This window comes from Tigriopus californicus, chromosome 1 (genome assembly GCF_007210705.1).
Source record: "Tigriopus californicus strain San Diego chromosome 1, Tcal_SD_v2.1, whole genome shotgun sequence".
Taxonomy (NCBI): domain Eukaryota; kingdom Metazoa; phylum Arthropoda; class Copepoda; order Harpacticoida; family Harpacticidae; genus Tigriopus; species Tigriopus californicus.
Window position 1 is genome coordinate 13,890,823 of NC_081440.1, and position 14,941 is coordinate 13,905,763.

Here is a 14,941-nt window from a genome sequence, read left to right on the forward strand (position 1 = left end):
GAGGGAACGAACGGGTCCTCGAGGGTCGGAGGCCAGTGGCGGCACCGCCGACGCCAATCTCGAACCATCGCCAACGCCTTCAAAGACCGGATCACTTCATCGAGGGCACGCTCTTCCCTTCTCTCTCCGGTCTGACTCGCCGACGATCGGACGGACGAAGGGGGGAACTCGGGGGAAGAGGGAGAAGAGCGGATTTTCTGACGAGGGTGTCGGCGCTAAAAGGCGGAGTCTCCGGTAGGATGGATGAGATCCGCCCCATGTTTGGAGAAACTTCAAGCTCATTTTCTTTCCATGCTCATTCAGTGAGTTCTCAGCTTTTGACAGATTTACAACCTCACATTAAAAACTCAGCGTGAATTCCGTTCTGAAACAATCAAAGTTGGCGTGGGCAAAAAAAGTGACTTTGTCTTTTTCTTCTTCGTTAGTTCCGTCCTTTCCTCTATGAATGGATCTACTTGCCAAGACGAGACAATACCTGAGAAATGAGGAGTGTACGTTGGTATCATTGTCATTAATCAATATCAACATCATCACAACCAGCAGGACCATCCTTCGTCTCCACCTCCTCCTACTTGTTCTTCTTCTATACTCCACTGTTACTGACAATTTTATCGTGATCTCCACAGCTCGCTCGAGTGACGGCTAAGAGACAATATTTGAAAAGACTCTCATTTCCCATCATTGTGGGGAATTCAGTCCTCAGTGAAACCGTCATCATTGCTACCATCCATCATTGACGCTTTTCCCCAGATCAGGCGCGCCAATCTGGGTGGAAGGAGCTCACCAATAGGGCGGGGGATGGCCTCCCCACCCACTTCGATCGGACCCCCTTCGAATTTGTCCCCAATCCCACCTTTCCGACCCACACCCACCATGCTTGAGAACGGCTTCAATCAATTCATGCAGTTTAGACACGCCCAGGCGGATCTCTTGGCACGCCTGGGCCGGCCCATTCCACGTCTCCCACTCCCTCTGCCACTTCCATTTCTACATGCGGCGGCCGCAAAATTCCCCTCGGGGCGAATCCCATTCCCTAATTTGGCCGGATTTCCGCCGCGTCCTTCACCTTTGTCTATAGGGGTCAACCATGGTCATGGGGGCCCCCCTCGAATCGAATTGCCACATTCTTCCCCGGGATCCGGCGGGTCCCATCGACACACCTATGGCGATGAGCCTCACTCGCCCAACGGTGAGAGCAATTACTCATCCCCAAACTGACTGGTGGTTTTAATCGCTTATCCTTTGCTATTATTGTTTTGTAGACTCGGAAAGCGATGAAGCGAAGCGGCGGAGATCGCGGACGAATTTTTCGCAATGGCAACTCGAGGAGTTGGAACGAGTGTTTCACTCATGCCATTATCCCGACGTGTTCATGCGAGAGGCTATGGCTCTTAAGTTGGACCTCAAAGAATCTAGAATCTCGGTAAGTTGGGTCCCTTTGAAGAAGACTCTACAAGACGATTTCCTTTCTTTCCCCTTCCTGACGATGAAGCTGTGCTAGATAAAAAGGGGGCTGGAGTTTTGATCGATGTTTCTGCCCTCTGGCGGAAAATGTGTTGTAATCTGTTGGAGACCAAAGGTAAATGGCCTATGCAAAAAGGTGTAAAGTTTGCTCGAAAAACAGTCAGAACTTAAGGGTGATTTGTTATAATTTCACACTCAATTGCACTTGCTCCAACAATGCACCACCCGCTCTGTTTGGTTGGACTCAAAACTATCGACAATTTATGCACCAGCATAGACATGATTGACTAATTTTAAATCACATAGCTTCATACTACGTGCTCGTATCGCGGCTGTGGGATATTGTATTCTTGCTTGTTTGCACTTGAAGGCAAAATAAAAGTGTTCCCTGGGATTTGTTATTTTCAACCAAGTTTGGAGCTCCCTAATCATGTGTCAAATATTGATCGATTTCTTCGGCAACGCTCTGATTGAAAGATTTCATGCACAAGTGCTGAAAAGGGACTCGAACAAAGACGAACCTTCACGACAACATTCAACATTCAACACTCAACATTGCCATATTGTTCCCTTCATTTAGAAGCGAACTTGAACGAAGTCCTTGGACCGCCTTTCTTGGCCATGATGATTGAGAAAGTTGGTCGGTCCGTTGGTTGGTTGGTTGGTTGGTTGGTTGGTTGGTTGGCAGACGGGTCCTTCCATTCTCTTCAAACAAATCCACATGCAAGTGTCACCGACAAGTTTCGAGATTAGCGGAAGACAATTTAATTTACATCTAATTAAAACAAACCGTCTTTGCATGTAGAACATGTTTGCGCAAAAGAACCAGAAATTACCTCCCCAAGTACGTAGAGTGGGTACAATTAAGGGAAGTCAGTCAAAAGCGGGCAGAGTCACCCCTTTTCTAATTAGTCGGTACAAACATTGAAGCTCACTTGTATTCAGATTGTACAATAGTTCAAGATTTGTTGGGGTCTAAAAAGACTGCAGTGCCAGGGGAAGGAAATTGACAAAGTTATGCAAGTTATTAGGGTGAATAGTGTTGAGTGTTGAGAATCAAGATGAAGGTGTAGGGCTTGATAGAGAAGAGCCCCTTTTTGCTCCCTCCCGTCTCCCTCCTCCTTGCTTCTCATTGTTGTTGTTGAAGTGCTTCTTTGATAGGAGACAACAGAGAGAAGGAATGGTCTCTGTTTCTCTTCAGTAACTTGGATGGCCAAGCCAAATCCACTTCGTAGTACTCACTGTACTCCAAGTGTACTTACCTACATACATTCACATTCAGTGTACAGTCAGTTCCCTTAGCTCCCCGATCCCTTCCTCCATCCCCCCCCCCCCCTCTAACAAAAGCTTGGGCTACCGATCTCTGTAATTAGTTTCGTATCCGAAACTTAAGGAAAACGAGTTACACGCAAGCCAAGGGCCAACAACCATCAGAGTGGTGCTGGTGGTGAAGTGGTAGCACAAGACCCCTAGACTGACTTGCAATCTGCAATTGGCCACAATACATACCAGTGGTAGTCATACTGATCTGCATTGACTCCTCTGGAGAGAAAGAGCATTGGATATAGGAATTCATCTGGAAAGGCGAGGAGAAGGAGGAGAAGAAGTAGGATTCCTGCAAATGCATTTTTGGTCCGAACCATTGGGTCTGAAATTGAGTCAGTCCTACTGGGGATGGAGACTCATGGCATGAGGAGCAATATTGCCCTTTATCAATTGGTCATGCCCTGCCGTGGTCTGCATTGATTACCATTTTTCCACATTCCAATTCAAGTGCTGGCTCCAAGCCATTTGAATTGCCACACAGAAGATTATGGCTGATCTTTTAAAACCTTACCTGGTTGCGCAATGAGCGTACTTATATGAATTCAGCCGTTCGTTCTGAACGGTCGAGTGGCACAGGTATTGGTGTCAATTTCTGGCCAATTGTGAACGCTAATTGATTTGTGGCTTTCCTCTTGTGTTGCAGGTATGGTTTCAGAATCGACGCGCCAAGTTCCGGAAGAAGGAGAACACAAAGAAAGGACCTGGCCGGCCGGCCCACAACGCCCACCCACAAACTTGTTCCGGAGAGCCAATCTCGGAAGAGGAATTGGAGAGGCGGGAACACCAGAGGAAAGACAGGAAACTCATGAAACAATTGGAGAAACAGCAGAAGAAGCTGGCCGCCAAAGGCATCAATGTGGACCTCGACACCCTGAAGAAAGATTATGACAACCAAAAGAACGGAGGCAAGACATCCATCCATTTGGACGCGCAAAAATTGGATGAGGAGATGATCGATGTGGTGGGCATCGAGGATGGAGGCACGAACCTCAAGACTGACTACGAAGAGATGCATCGGCACATTTTGAACAAGCGCAAGATTACCCCCTTTAGCATCGAAAGTCTTCTTAACTGCCGTGTCCAGGAGGAGCGGCAGAGGCTCCTCAAGTCCGAGCCTGACGAGGACATGGACGAGGACAACTCCAGCTCGTACCAAAGTCCATTGTCAAGTCCGCGGAGTCACATCGAGCCGGTGACGTCCATGCCGACCTTACCCTCTCCGACCCACTCCACCAACTCTAGTCTTGGGCCGCCACTCGGGAAGGACCTTCCTGAGGGCCCCAACCAAGGGTCGTCATTGGACATGTCCAATTCGGCCCCGGTGTCACCGGTAATCAAACAAGAGACCTCACTGGAGCTATTGTCAGACCACGAAGAGAGGCCCATCAAACCTCAGGTGCTCAAGCCGTCGCCCACGTTCCCACAGATGCTGCTCCCGACGACGTCCGCCTCGTTTTCGCCGCCTCTGGGTTTGAATTTTTTGTCACCCAACCTCCCGAACTTCCTCCAGGCGTCGCCACCGCCCATGATGTCCTCGTTCTTGGAGCGACAGCCTTCTGGAGGACATGGGGAATGTCAGGACTAGATCAAGACGAGCCTCATCTGAGGTCGTTCTATCGAATAGCTGTATGCCGTTAGCTCGGCTTTATCAAGTTCCTACGTGTAGACCGATTGACGTTTTACCATATCATTCTTGAAATCCTCGAGTGCTTCCTTTCTGATTTTGCCTTTTGTTCTGGAACAACCCTGGATGGACTTTTTGACATATCACGTTTCGTGTTCCGTTCCCTTGGTTCCATTGTCCCTACTTTTGCACCCTCTCAGATCCTTCGGTTGGCGTTTCAGTGTTTACTCGGTTTGACCTTTTGGTTCCAAGTGGAGATTCCAATCTATATCAATTTGTTCTGTGATATACCATATGTTATAGCTCTTGTTGAATTTCAACTTCTTTGCACATGTTCAAGGAATACATTCAAATTTCACATTTGGAATTGTCTTTGCGTCATTCAAAGTTCATTTGGATATCCGTTCCCTGGACATTCTCCTTGATCCAATTCTCCCATTCCTCGAGCTTTTCTCCGGCAAAGTAGTTCTTCCAATCGCCGACGACGCCTTTGCGGAAGAACTTGGAGAATTCAACTTTTTCCTCGCTGTCCTTGGCCTCTTGCATAGCCCTCTTCCTCATCTCATCAATAGACAGATGCTTCACCAGGGTTCGGATCTCATCCTCTGTCCGCTTGATGCCCAAAAATTCACTCAGTTCGCGAACTCCTTTCGCATGATCTTTCTTCAAATCCTCATACCAGACGAATTGAAAGTTCTTGTTGTCCTTCAACTTCCAGCCTCCCTAGAAGAGGCAAACGAAATTATCAGGCAAACAAATACATTCTTGTAGTGTGAATTTTAACTATGATACATCAAATCTCTAGAGGGTCCAAGGATTTAGTTAAACAAAATGGAGATAAAATTAGTGATTATTTGCTCTTGTTAGGGCGACATCTAGTGGTAAAAATTCAAGGATACAACTCAAAACCATCAAACGCTCTTTACCTTGAGATGATGCCAATAGTTGCCGAACATTAGAGTTCCATCTTTGAAGAGTTGGGCGTAGTCCTCGAAATTCCCATGAATAAGGTACATTTTCCCTCCTGTCTCACAATGATGGAAATACGACACACAACAGTCCTTGGGATTGCGACACACGTAAACCACTGGCACAGATTTGGAATCAGTACTTGTAAGTTTTAAAGATAAGATTTTAAACCAATCACCAACCTTTACAAACATCAAGGATGTTCGGAGGGAGCAACTCGAATGGTAAATGAGTCTTGATAATCCGACGCGTGGTTTTCTTCTCCAAGTAATCGATAGGGTTCAAGAAGAAGTCGGGCATTGCAGGAGGTGTGGCTGGTTCTACTCCCTCAGTGGTGGGCGGGGGACTAGGTTTTGGGCCAGATCTGATGATATGACCTGCCTCCAGAAAAGGAACTCTCGAAAAGAGGTCCTCTGTCGTGTCGAGTTCATAGTTGACAATCTGCCAAACCGTTTCCTGGAGGATCGGGGAAAGGTCTATTTGTCATTCTTTACCCTGGTTTTTGAGTAAGAGAGGGCTTACTTGCATCCACGTGGTGCCACATTTTGGGTAGGTCACGATCCAAATGTCATCTGGACGGAGTTCCATGTTGTAAACTCGTTTGGCATCTTCTTGATAAACTTTCGGCAAAAACACCCGACCTGAATCGGGATATCTCGATGATCAAACCAACTTAGCCACCAAAGACACTACCGAGTGCTTTACCTGGGATTGTTTTGGTCAACTCCAGCTCCAAAGATCCCTCTTGAAACACTTTTCGTTTTGACGCAATCTCATCCTTGGACAAGGGTTCAAATTCGAAGGGTAACTCTCGCCCAGCCATTGCTGAATTCATTTTGAGACTGGGAATAGTCTGCACTGAACCCACAATATTCCCAATCATGAAGGTCAACGTGAACACATCGTTCAAGGATAGACCTCTAACACCATGGATAAGACATCTAACGCAAATCCTCCGTCTGATCGATTCCTTGCGTAAGTACGCTAATTGTTTGCTCAGAACTCAAAAACTTTTTGGATTAGTGTACATATATTTCATCCATTTTAGAACCCGAAATTTGAGTGACACAGTGTGCCTTTGTCATGTTTCGCCACACAAGTCGTCCCTTGCAATGTCCAATCATCAATCTGTGCAGGGAGTGTTGCAGTACTTATACTAATACGTACAGTTCACAAAGTACGTTTATGCCTCGCCTCGAACAACGATTCCAGTTCTTCTCATGTTAGCTTCGAGCCATTGTCGAGCCTCGTCGTGTAGATCACCGTTGAAATAGTCCTTCCATTGACCACATCCTCCTTGACGAATGAACATGGAATTGAATTCTTTCTCGGCCTCATCTTTGGCTCGGTTCATGGACCTGGCCTTCATGTTCTTGATTTGAACAAACTGGCTCAATTCCAGTAGCTCGTCATTGGTTCGCAGCCTTCCAAGAAACGCGTTCAGTTCGTGAAGTATCTGGTTCAAGTCAGCTTGCATGTCCTCGTACCAAAAGAAGCGTGCATTCTTATGGTCTCGTTTCGGCCATGCTTCCTGAATCAAGGCATGTCAGAAGAGTTTACAGATTGTTATGCCAGAAAGTCTAACCTCGAGGTGGTCCCAATAGTTGCCGAACATGACCTGGCCGGCGAAGAATAATTTGGCATAATCGTCGAAATTTCCATGCATTCGAAAAAACTGCTTCCCATTTTTGGCATGGTGAAAGTAAGAGACACACGCATCCAACGGATGTCTTGACACAAAGATGACTAGAAAAATGCAGGATGATGTTAACACAAACAGACAAGATCTAACTAAGTATGCTAAGTAAGTGGTTCTTGAAGTCTGGCCACGATAGAATGAATAATAAGATGTAAATATTTACTTGAATTAATTTCTAGCGTTGTTTGTTTGAAATTAATTTGTAGCTTTGCTTGCTTGTTTGCTTTTGTCTGTTTGTCATGTCATACTATGCCAGGTCGTTTGACTATATAACAATCAGTGACGAAAGATTATCTCCCGTTATATTCGGTTAAGAGTGTTCGGTTAAAGATTAACACCATTTTATGGGGTTCTCGTTAACTTGACTGGCCAATAAAAAGTACTTTTTCCTATCACCTTTACAAGTGTCCAGGAGTTTGGCGGGCAGCATGGAAAGTGGCAAATGTGTTTTGATGACTCTGGGAGACGGAACTGAGGCACAATACTCAATCGATTGAATGATGTGTTCCGGTGGAGGCCCCATCTCAGAATTGGGTGGTGGGGGAGGCATGGGATTAGAGGTAGCAATAAGTTCCATTTCCAAGAAAGGACTTTTTTGGAAAAGATCTTTGTTGTCATCAAAATCCATGTTGAACATTTGCCACACAATCTCCTGAACATGAGATCTGATGATGAAAAAAAAGGTGTGTTGTATTTCTTAGATTAGTTACTACCTGGGTCCACGTGGTTCCACATTTAGGATAGGTAATGATCCAAACATCGTCAGGCCGGAGTTCCAAATTCAGGATCTTGTCGGCTGAACTTTGAATAGTCGTGGGTAAATAATTCAACCGGGGTCGGACCTGGACCAAATTGAGCTCGCAAGAGCCAGATGAAAACACTCGGAGGACGGCCTCGGTATGATCTTTTTCCAACGGACAAAAAGTTGCCTTCAATGCCATTTTTGACCTTCTTGGTACATGAAAAAAACTGACTGAGTTTTAAAGCCGCAGGCCAAGATAAGGACAGTTTCAAACAGACCCATAACATTGCTGTGCTGTTCAATAGGTCAATGAAAACATCTGACTCAGTTGAAGTCAGGCAACGATGGATGACACTTTGCCGTTGATAAGCAACACCCAATATCTTAAAGCAATCTAATGTTGGTAATCTTGGACCATTATAACAAACGAGAAGGGTTGCCCTTTGCGATTTTGAGAGGCCGGCATTACTGTTAACTTTTGTCCATTTGATATTAATAGTCAGAAATTAATTAGAACTATCCATGTTAGGCCGGAAATCTCATTGGTCGGACAATTTTCAAAGGCGAATACGATTGAAACAAACATCAGCGGAACGGGGGATATTATCGCCATGAAATAGGCGTGGTCGCTCAGGAAAGTGTTCCACTCATGCCACTCAGCGTGCCAAAATGAATACCTGATTCCGCCTAATGAAGTTTCCTAATGAACCTAAACTTTTTGATTGGCTCTTCAAACTTTCATTCGCGAGCCATTGACTCACCCTCTCAAATGAAAAAGAATACAGCCCCCCCCCCGTCCCTTTTTGCAGCCCGAACACTTATGTTAAGCCGTTGACAGGTTAATTTTTGTGTTTGCTCGTCGAACCAGACTTCATTTTCATTCGCCAGAAACTTTTCATTAGGAAAGGCCAATTCATTCGATTATGCAGACCATCTTCTTGTCGGGATTTCGGGAACTCATTAAAGCGTAACCTGAGCTAAAGTGGAGCCAGCCAGCTAGCTGGTTGTTGTAGTTGTTGGTGTATGTATTGTAGGTGTTCGCCACTGCAGGGTATATTGCATGCACATGGGATGATAATTGCTGGCTTTTATGATTTTTGGCTTTAGTTGATTTTCTCTGCTTGGCAGCGCTTGCCAAAAAGTTTTAGCCTCATGAATTTAGCCGCCAAGATCGCTTTGCACACCAATTTTGGGTTGGGGAAGCACCAAAAATGATTACGAAATAGTGGTAGGTAGCCACAAATATATAGCTTGTAGGGGATTGAGTGAGGGGAGAACATTGTCGGTCGGGCATGTCAGATTTGACCCGCAAAAAATGAAGAGCACTTCCTCCGAAATCGTTGAACGAAGGAGTGAGTGTCTTTCTTTATCAAAAGGTTCATTCTTCCTTTTCATTCTCGCCCTTTCACTCTGTCGGCATTCTGGCATACAGGTTAATACAGGTAATGAGGGACTTCAATGAGTATGTACGTACTTGAGTAAGTCATTTGTACGATGAGCGTGTGTTTGTGTGAGTATTAGTACATGGCGTAATTATGGGGCTCGTTTCAAGCATTTCGAATGCGATTAGCTTGCTAATGTCTTCTGAATGCAATTTTTTTCCATCCTCAATGGTGGTGGTGCTATAAAATGCTGTTCAGGGAGATGGGGAGGCTTGGGATCGAAATTGTATTTGATATGAAAATAAATATCCCTCGTGACACTTTCTGAGATTGGAGGAGAGAGGATTTATCGTCATCAAATATCAGAGTCAGTGAGCATGACCAAACCTCAATTTCTAGCCGATCAAGAATCTCTTTCTGGCAAAGCGTCGACGAGGATTCAAAGCTTCAAAGGGATCAGCCAATCCCGAACCAACCACACCAGAAATGGAAAACCAAATGATATTTGAACATGGATTACACATGTGACTGCTGACTCTCCAGGAAAATCACCAAAGAGAAAAGCAGCCACTCTCTCTTTTTCTTTCCTTCTCTCTCTTTTCCCCTTTGTGCATCTGAAGAGAGAGAGAAAGAAAAGCTCGTCCAATTGGAACCTTGAAGAGTCCGACCAGAGTTCCACAGGTTGGAAGCGAGTCGGATCATCATTCTCTGAGGGCACTAGAAGTCCAAACAATGGGGATAGGTTCATTTGTCTTCATGAATCCCGTCGAATCGAGCACAATCACACATCAGAAGTGGGAATCAGCTGACAATGAGGTCCAATAAATCCCAGGGTGATAAAAAGTGCTTGATAAGAGCACCAAAGTCATTGAATCTCCTTCGTTCCATGGTCCCAATCGTGTTGAGAACACGACCCCCAAAAACGAAGACGGTTCCAAAGTTCCACGAGTGAACGAGTAAAAAAAGTTTGAACCATCTCCCGTTTCCATAGGCAAGAGAAGGAAGGCGTGAGGACTGAAAAGGGCCTTCCTTGTGTTTGGCTTATCTATTTCCTAGAGTTAATGGAAATTTCAAAGTTTTATGACACCCTCGAGTCTCAAAATCCACTCAACCTTGTAATGCACAGATTTCGATTTGTTCTTGAGATCGTGGACCGACATGGCCCCTTCAGAAGCTCACGCGTGGATCCAAGCCCACGGGTGCTCTAGAATCTCTACCTCTCACTAAATCTGTGGTTCAGAAGTGGGACATGATGGAACTTACTCAAGTGCGAGCAACATGGTGAATGATGACATGGGCAAAAAGGAGTTTTAATCAATGAAAGATCCGGTGGGAACATGGCACATAAGAAAAATATTAAGACAACCGACTTGACACTGGAGACCAAAAGAATCTGGTGCTCCACTTCAACGGAACTTGAGACGAAAATTCTTCATCCACCGAAAAAGAGCAATAATTTACCGTACATTTGTGAGGTTCTATTGGCTAGAAGAGTCGTAAAGTCTGACCCTTTTTGGCTGGTGACAATGAATGTTGTAGCATGATCTCCTTCCAATGTTAATCTTGTACGAAAAGACCGAAAAAGGCAAAAATAGCAACGGAAAAGAGTGCTGTAATGAAGTCTCTTTGTATCGAGAATTTGCAATTGAGTCATTGCTTCATATAGAGAAAATGACATTGACATCATTTTTCACCTCTTTTATCCCCATGTTTGGAATTCGAAGCATCAAATATCCATGCATCATTTGTTTCGGGTCCATCTGATTGTTCCTTGAAGGAATGCAAGTGGCTCAATTTTTGTTTCATGGAATGGATATGAGGCGTTTATGCAACAACCAATCGCCTCATGCACATACGTATTGTACCTACTGTGTTATACATTGTACTGTACGTATGTGGCTACTCAATTTTCCTTCGACACGTTGCAATCTGCGTAGTCTTCACTCGCTCGCTTGTTGGACGAACACTGCAATTTTTTTCCAATCTCCTAATCAAATTTACGTGTTTCATTTCTTGATAAAATCACGGCCGGAGATTTTTCTGGAAAAGAGCTCGATTTGCACAATATTGGCAGGAAGTTTTCTCCGGATAATCATCGCCTTCTCGAAGGTGGGATCACCTCATTTCATTTCGATAATTGGATAGAGGCATAGAGAAAACCATTCTCTTGGTTTCTCATTTCAAAACCAAAGCAGCCGGATTAAACGTGGAAAAACAAGAGTGTTACGTTCTATGAGAATTTCGAACCGAGGGTGATCGTTTTGTCTTTGGATGTGAATGTGTGTATGTGTGTGTTGGGCCATGATGATCGGTTTAGTGTGATTGATACCAACCTATGAAGACATCGAATTAAGTCAAAAGGACTGCGCCCTCTAATTTGAATTATATGGAATGTTAGAGAGACCATATATAAGCTCAAAGCCTCAAAGTAAGGAGCAGACCCATTTCCTTACTAAGATGAACTCCAGGTGGTTCGCATTTCTTTAACATTGATCATGTATGGTGGTGTAAGTCGAGATCTCATCAAATCTAGGCTGAAAGGTTATTGGAAGTACAAATAGGGTTGATTGCTCCATTCTGGGAACGCAACATCAGAATAGATAGGTCTAAGTAGGTTTCAGTTTTAAGTACGAAATGGAACTCGTTAAATCAAATTCCAGGAAAGTATGTTGGTTCAGCCCATCCAACCTCCATGATGACTGTAAAAACATTGCTTTAGTGAAAAGATCAGAGATTTGATGAATGTTCCGGTTTGGCAAAAACTCTTTTGCCATGTTTCATTGAGAAACAGCAAGCAATTGGCAGAATGTGTAATCATTAGGGCTGGCCAAAAAATGCAAAGATATTATATTTCACTTTTTCTAGTTCTTTTTTGCATTATTTTGCGTATTTCGCATTTTTTGCACTTTTTACCAGTTTAGTTCTAAGAATCGAGTTTTTCCATTAACTTAACCCCTTTTATTTAAAAACATAAAGAAATTGAAAAAAAATAAAAAAAAATTTCGCATTTTCATGACATTTGCTTTTTTGTTTCAAATGACTATTTTTCCTAAATGGCGTCATTAATTTGTCCTTTGGACTTTCAAGATTACGTTCTTCAGCTTTCAGCTGAATCAGCCTCGCAAACATTGGATATCATCCATCTTCATTCTTGCTTATCAACCCATTCACTCGCCCGTACTACTGTATATACAATGCTATACCGCAATACATTCATGAGGCAGTTCCCCACTACACTCTGAAGTAACAGCTCCATTATTTTGCCACTGACTCTTTTAAGATGATTCAATCGCACAAAAAATTCAGCTAGATTTTTTGCAAAATTGATTTGCATTATTTGGACACCTCTGTTAATCATTTGCGAGTTCAGGTGTGTTATTCATTTTCCCTTCAGTTGGGATTTGCTTCATTTTCGAGCTTCATCATCCCGTCAATGCTCAACTAGGACATTTTGCAAAATAAACACAAAAAGACTGAATTAAATTTTGATTATTCAACAAGATCAGATTTGTGGGAAGGAATGTACGAACATGGAAAACATTTGTGTATGAAACAAGGTGGGTTTAACCAACGTCCGGTCTCGGCGAGTAAAAATGTGTTCAATCTTGACCTTTGTTATGACCCCGGGAAGTCTCCGGGTGCTCCAATATTTACAATAAAGACATTCTGAGTGAAAAAGCTCTGCTTGTCGGATATTGTTAGCCGTGTCAATCAATCCCAGGGATCCTTGTGCAACCCAAAGGATGGCGTGATGTGCGCCAAATAATGAGTATCATTGAATTCACCGCCGAAATTGGCCCTGGGAAACAAACTCGGCTTGACTTGCTAGTTCTAGGATATTACACACAGGTCCAGACACTTCCCCTAACGAGTGTTTACAGATCACAGTTCTTACTCTCATAAATAAAGTCAAGATTGATACCTCCAAAATGTGGATGAGTCTTGCAATCCCCATTCGTTGATTTCAAGCCGTGGCGAAGTACATATATTGGCGTAGTTTTGCCCATTTCTAGTTCACACGGGAATAGAGTACAAGCCCATTAGTCCGTCAAAACCATGATTTTATTCATGATTTTTTTGCACTATCTAAAGAAAGTGACATGATCCATTGCACTGACCTTGATTCTGAAGTTCCCAAGAGTTGTTGTTGAAATCAAGGTTTGTCAAGTCTTTCTCCTGGTGTCGTTGAAATTTGGCTTTCACTTATTGCTTGGTCCTTTTGCAAGGTGCCTTCTACGACAGTTTCTGAAAAAAAAACCTCTCGGTTTTGACAAACTAATCAGTAATCAGTATCAGCAGAATAAACAGTAACTTTCCTCTGTCAATGGCTGCTTTTTTTCACTGAGTTTAGATACATTGTGAAACAGACCGGCGAATGTACCTTATCGGTTAAGGGGTTTGTTAACAATTGAAGTGTTGTAAAGGGTCAGGAACTCTTGGCTCATATAACTCTATGCTCAAAAAGAGTGTAAGAAGCCCCGCACACATTATAAAACTTGATGAGCCTTTCAGTCTATGTAGTAAATTCACCTAATTCAATGAATTGGAGTTGTTGAAATTCAACCATAATCGTACATCTTCATTGCATAAATTCGAGGTTGATTTGGCACGAGCTGAAAGTTTCGACGCACTTTTTGGGTGCAAGGCAGACATATTGTGCATGATACACAAAATCTGCCATCCTGGAAATGGATCAACTTTAGTTAGCAATTATTGCTTGCACTTTTTTCCAAAATTGAAAATATGGTATAAGAGCAGATTTAGATTTTGTTATAGTACAAGAACTTGACGTACTGTGCGTCCCACCCCATATCGGTGTTCGAACCTCTGTTTACTAACCTATGTCGGCTTACACTACACGAGGAGTGACACCACTTTTTCCATGGAGTCATGATGATGATTTGAACGCGAATTTGTTAGTCTTCGTCATCGAAATGGTAATCACAACATGAGAAGTTGCCGATGACAACCAAGGAAATTGGTTTCGTGTTCGCCAAAAGCGACCGCGCCAACTCTCACCAAGGATACATTCGCAATCTGCCACGATATCCACCAAGTTGTCGAAAAAAGGCTCCATGGACATTGATTTTTCTCCCTGCGCCATGAGACGAGTGCAAACAGGACAAATGAACACACAAACCTAGACATGAAGCCGAGCTTTCTCTTTTTTCCATCTCCAGGAAATCTAAGTTTATGGCCCTCTGCCCGACCACAAATCATGGAGAAAAATTGTTTCAGACAGATTAAGGGCCGCGGGTTGCAGGTTTCTTCCGCCGAGTTGACGTATGAAATGATGTTATTTACTGTCGCCCTCACCATGGCTCAACAATCCATGAGCGCTGCAATGGGTGGGAGAAAGATCTGATGTCTCGCCGGCAGTCAGGATGCCTTCTTCATTTTGCATTGCTGTTATAATCATACTTGATTGTAGACAGATCAAAGATGAATAGCGAATGCATGCAACTCAGTTGGATCCAGGATTCCGGGGATGGAACGGGAAGGGGAAGAACGAAAGATCTATCCAATTTTGAAATCATTTAAAATTCCGGTCTCTTTTTCTTCCTCTCTCTGGTTGGTTCTCTCCCAGGGTAGATGGGTGGTTTGCACGAGGACAATCTGGTTCCGAAACCCATTTCATGCAATGTCACTATGGGGATTTGGGCTCTTTTAATTTATTCCCTAATTATACCGGCACAAGTTTCAAGGCTTAAGGGCCCACAGAGGAGCCATTGAAA

At 43.8% G+C, this 14,941-nt stretch overlaps 2 protein-coding genes across 3 annotated transcripts; one reads left to right on the plus strand and one right to left on the minus strand.

Moving 5' to 3' along the window:
- Positions 1-261: 261 nt before the first annotated feature.
- Positions 262-4,781, plus strand: LOC131885093 (uncharacterized). Its single transcript, XM_059233035.1, has 3 exons — positions 262-1,189; positions 1,263-1,423; positions 3,434-4,781. Exons 1-3 carry the CDS (start codon positions 799-801, stop codon positions 4,373-4,375), a joined length of 1,494 nt encoding a protein of 497 aa, XP_059089018.1. The 5' UTR covers positions 262-798; the 3' UTR covers positions 4,376-4,781.
- On the minus strand, positions 4,703-8,111 carry LOC131885103 (sulfotransferase 1C2-like). Of its 2 annotated transcripts, none has more exons than XM_059233045.1 (5): positions 6,089-6,284; positions 5,906-6,024; positions 5,566-5,839; positions 5,341-5,501; positions 4,703-5,137 (listed from the first exon to the last, which is right to left on the minus strand). In XM_059233045.1, exons 1-5 carry the CDS (start codon positions 6,264-6,266, stop codon positions 4,793-4,795), a joined length of 1,077 nt encoding a protein of 358 aa, XP_059089028.1. In that variant the 5' UTR covers positions 6,267-6,284; the 3' UTR covers positions 4,703-4,792. The 2 variants fall into 2 exon arrangements, 1 of the variants encoding a protein (XP_059089028.1); XR_009373793.1 differs by lacking the exons at positions 4,703-5,137; positions 5,341-5,501; positions 5,566-5,839 and adding exons at positions 6,969-7,129; positions 7,479-7,734; positions 7,796-8,111 and having other exon boundaries at positions 6,089-6,914.
- Positions 8,112-14,941: the final 6,830 nt, after the last annotated feature.

Bases quoted from the DNA above. Each gene is read 5' to 3' on its own strand.
- LOC131885103 (XM_059233045.1), bottom strand. From the start codon at position 6,266: ATGATTGGGAATATTGTGGGTTCAGTGCAGACTATTCCCAGTCTCAAA. The intron at 6,025-6,088 runs GTAAAGCACTCG...ATCCCGATTCAG, and splicing joins GTTGACCAAAACAATCCCAG to GTCGGGTGTTTTTGCCGAAA. The intron at 5,502-5,565 runs GTTGGTGATTGG...AATCTGTGCCAG, and splicing joins CATCCTTGATGTTTGTAAAG to TGGTTTACGTGTGTCGCAAT.
- LOC131885093 (XM_059233035.1), top strand. From the start codon at position 799: ATGGCCTCCCCACCCACTTCGATCGGACCCCCTTCGAATTTGTCCCCA. The intron at 1,190-1,262 runs GTGAGAGCAATT...ATTGTTTTGTAG, and splicing joins TGAGCCTCACTCGCCCAACG to ACTCGGAAAGCGATGAAGCG. The intron at 1,424-3,433 runs GTAAGTTGGGTC...CTTGTGTTGCAG, and splicing joins TCAAAGAATCTAGAATCTCG to GTATGGTTTCAGAATCGACG.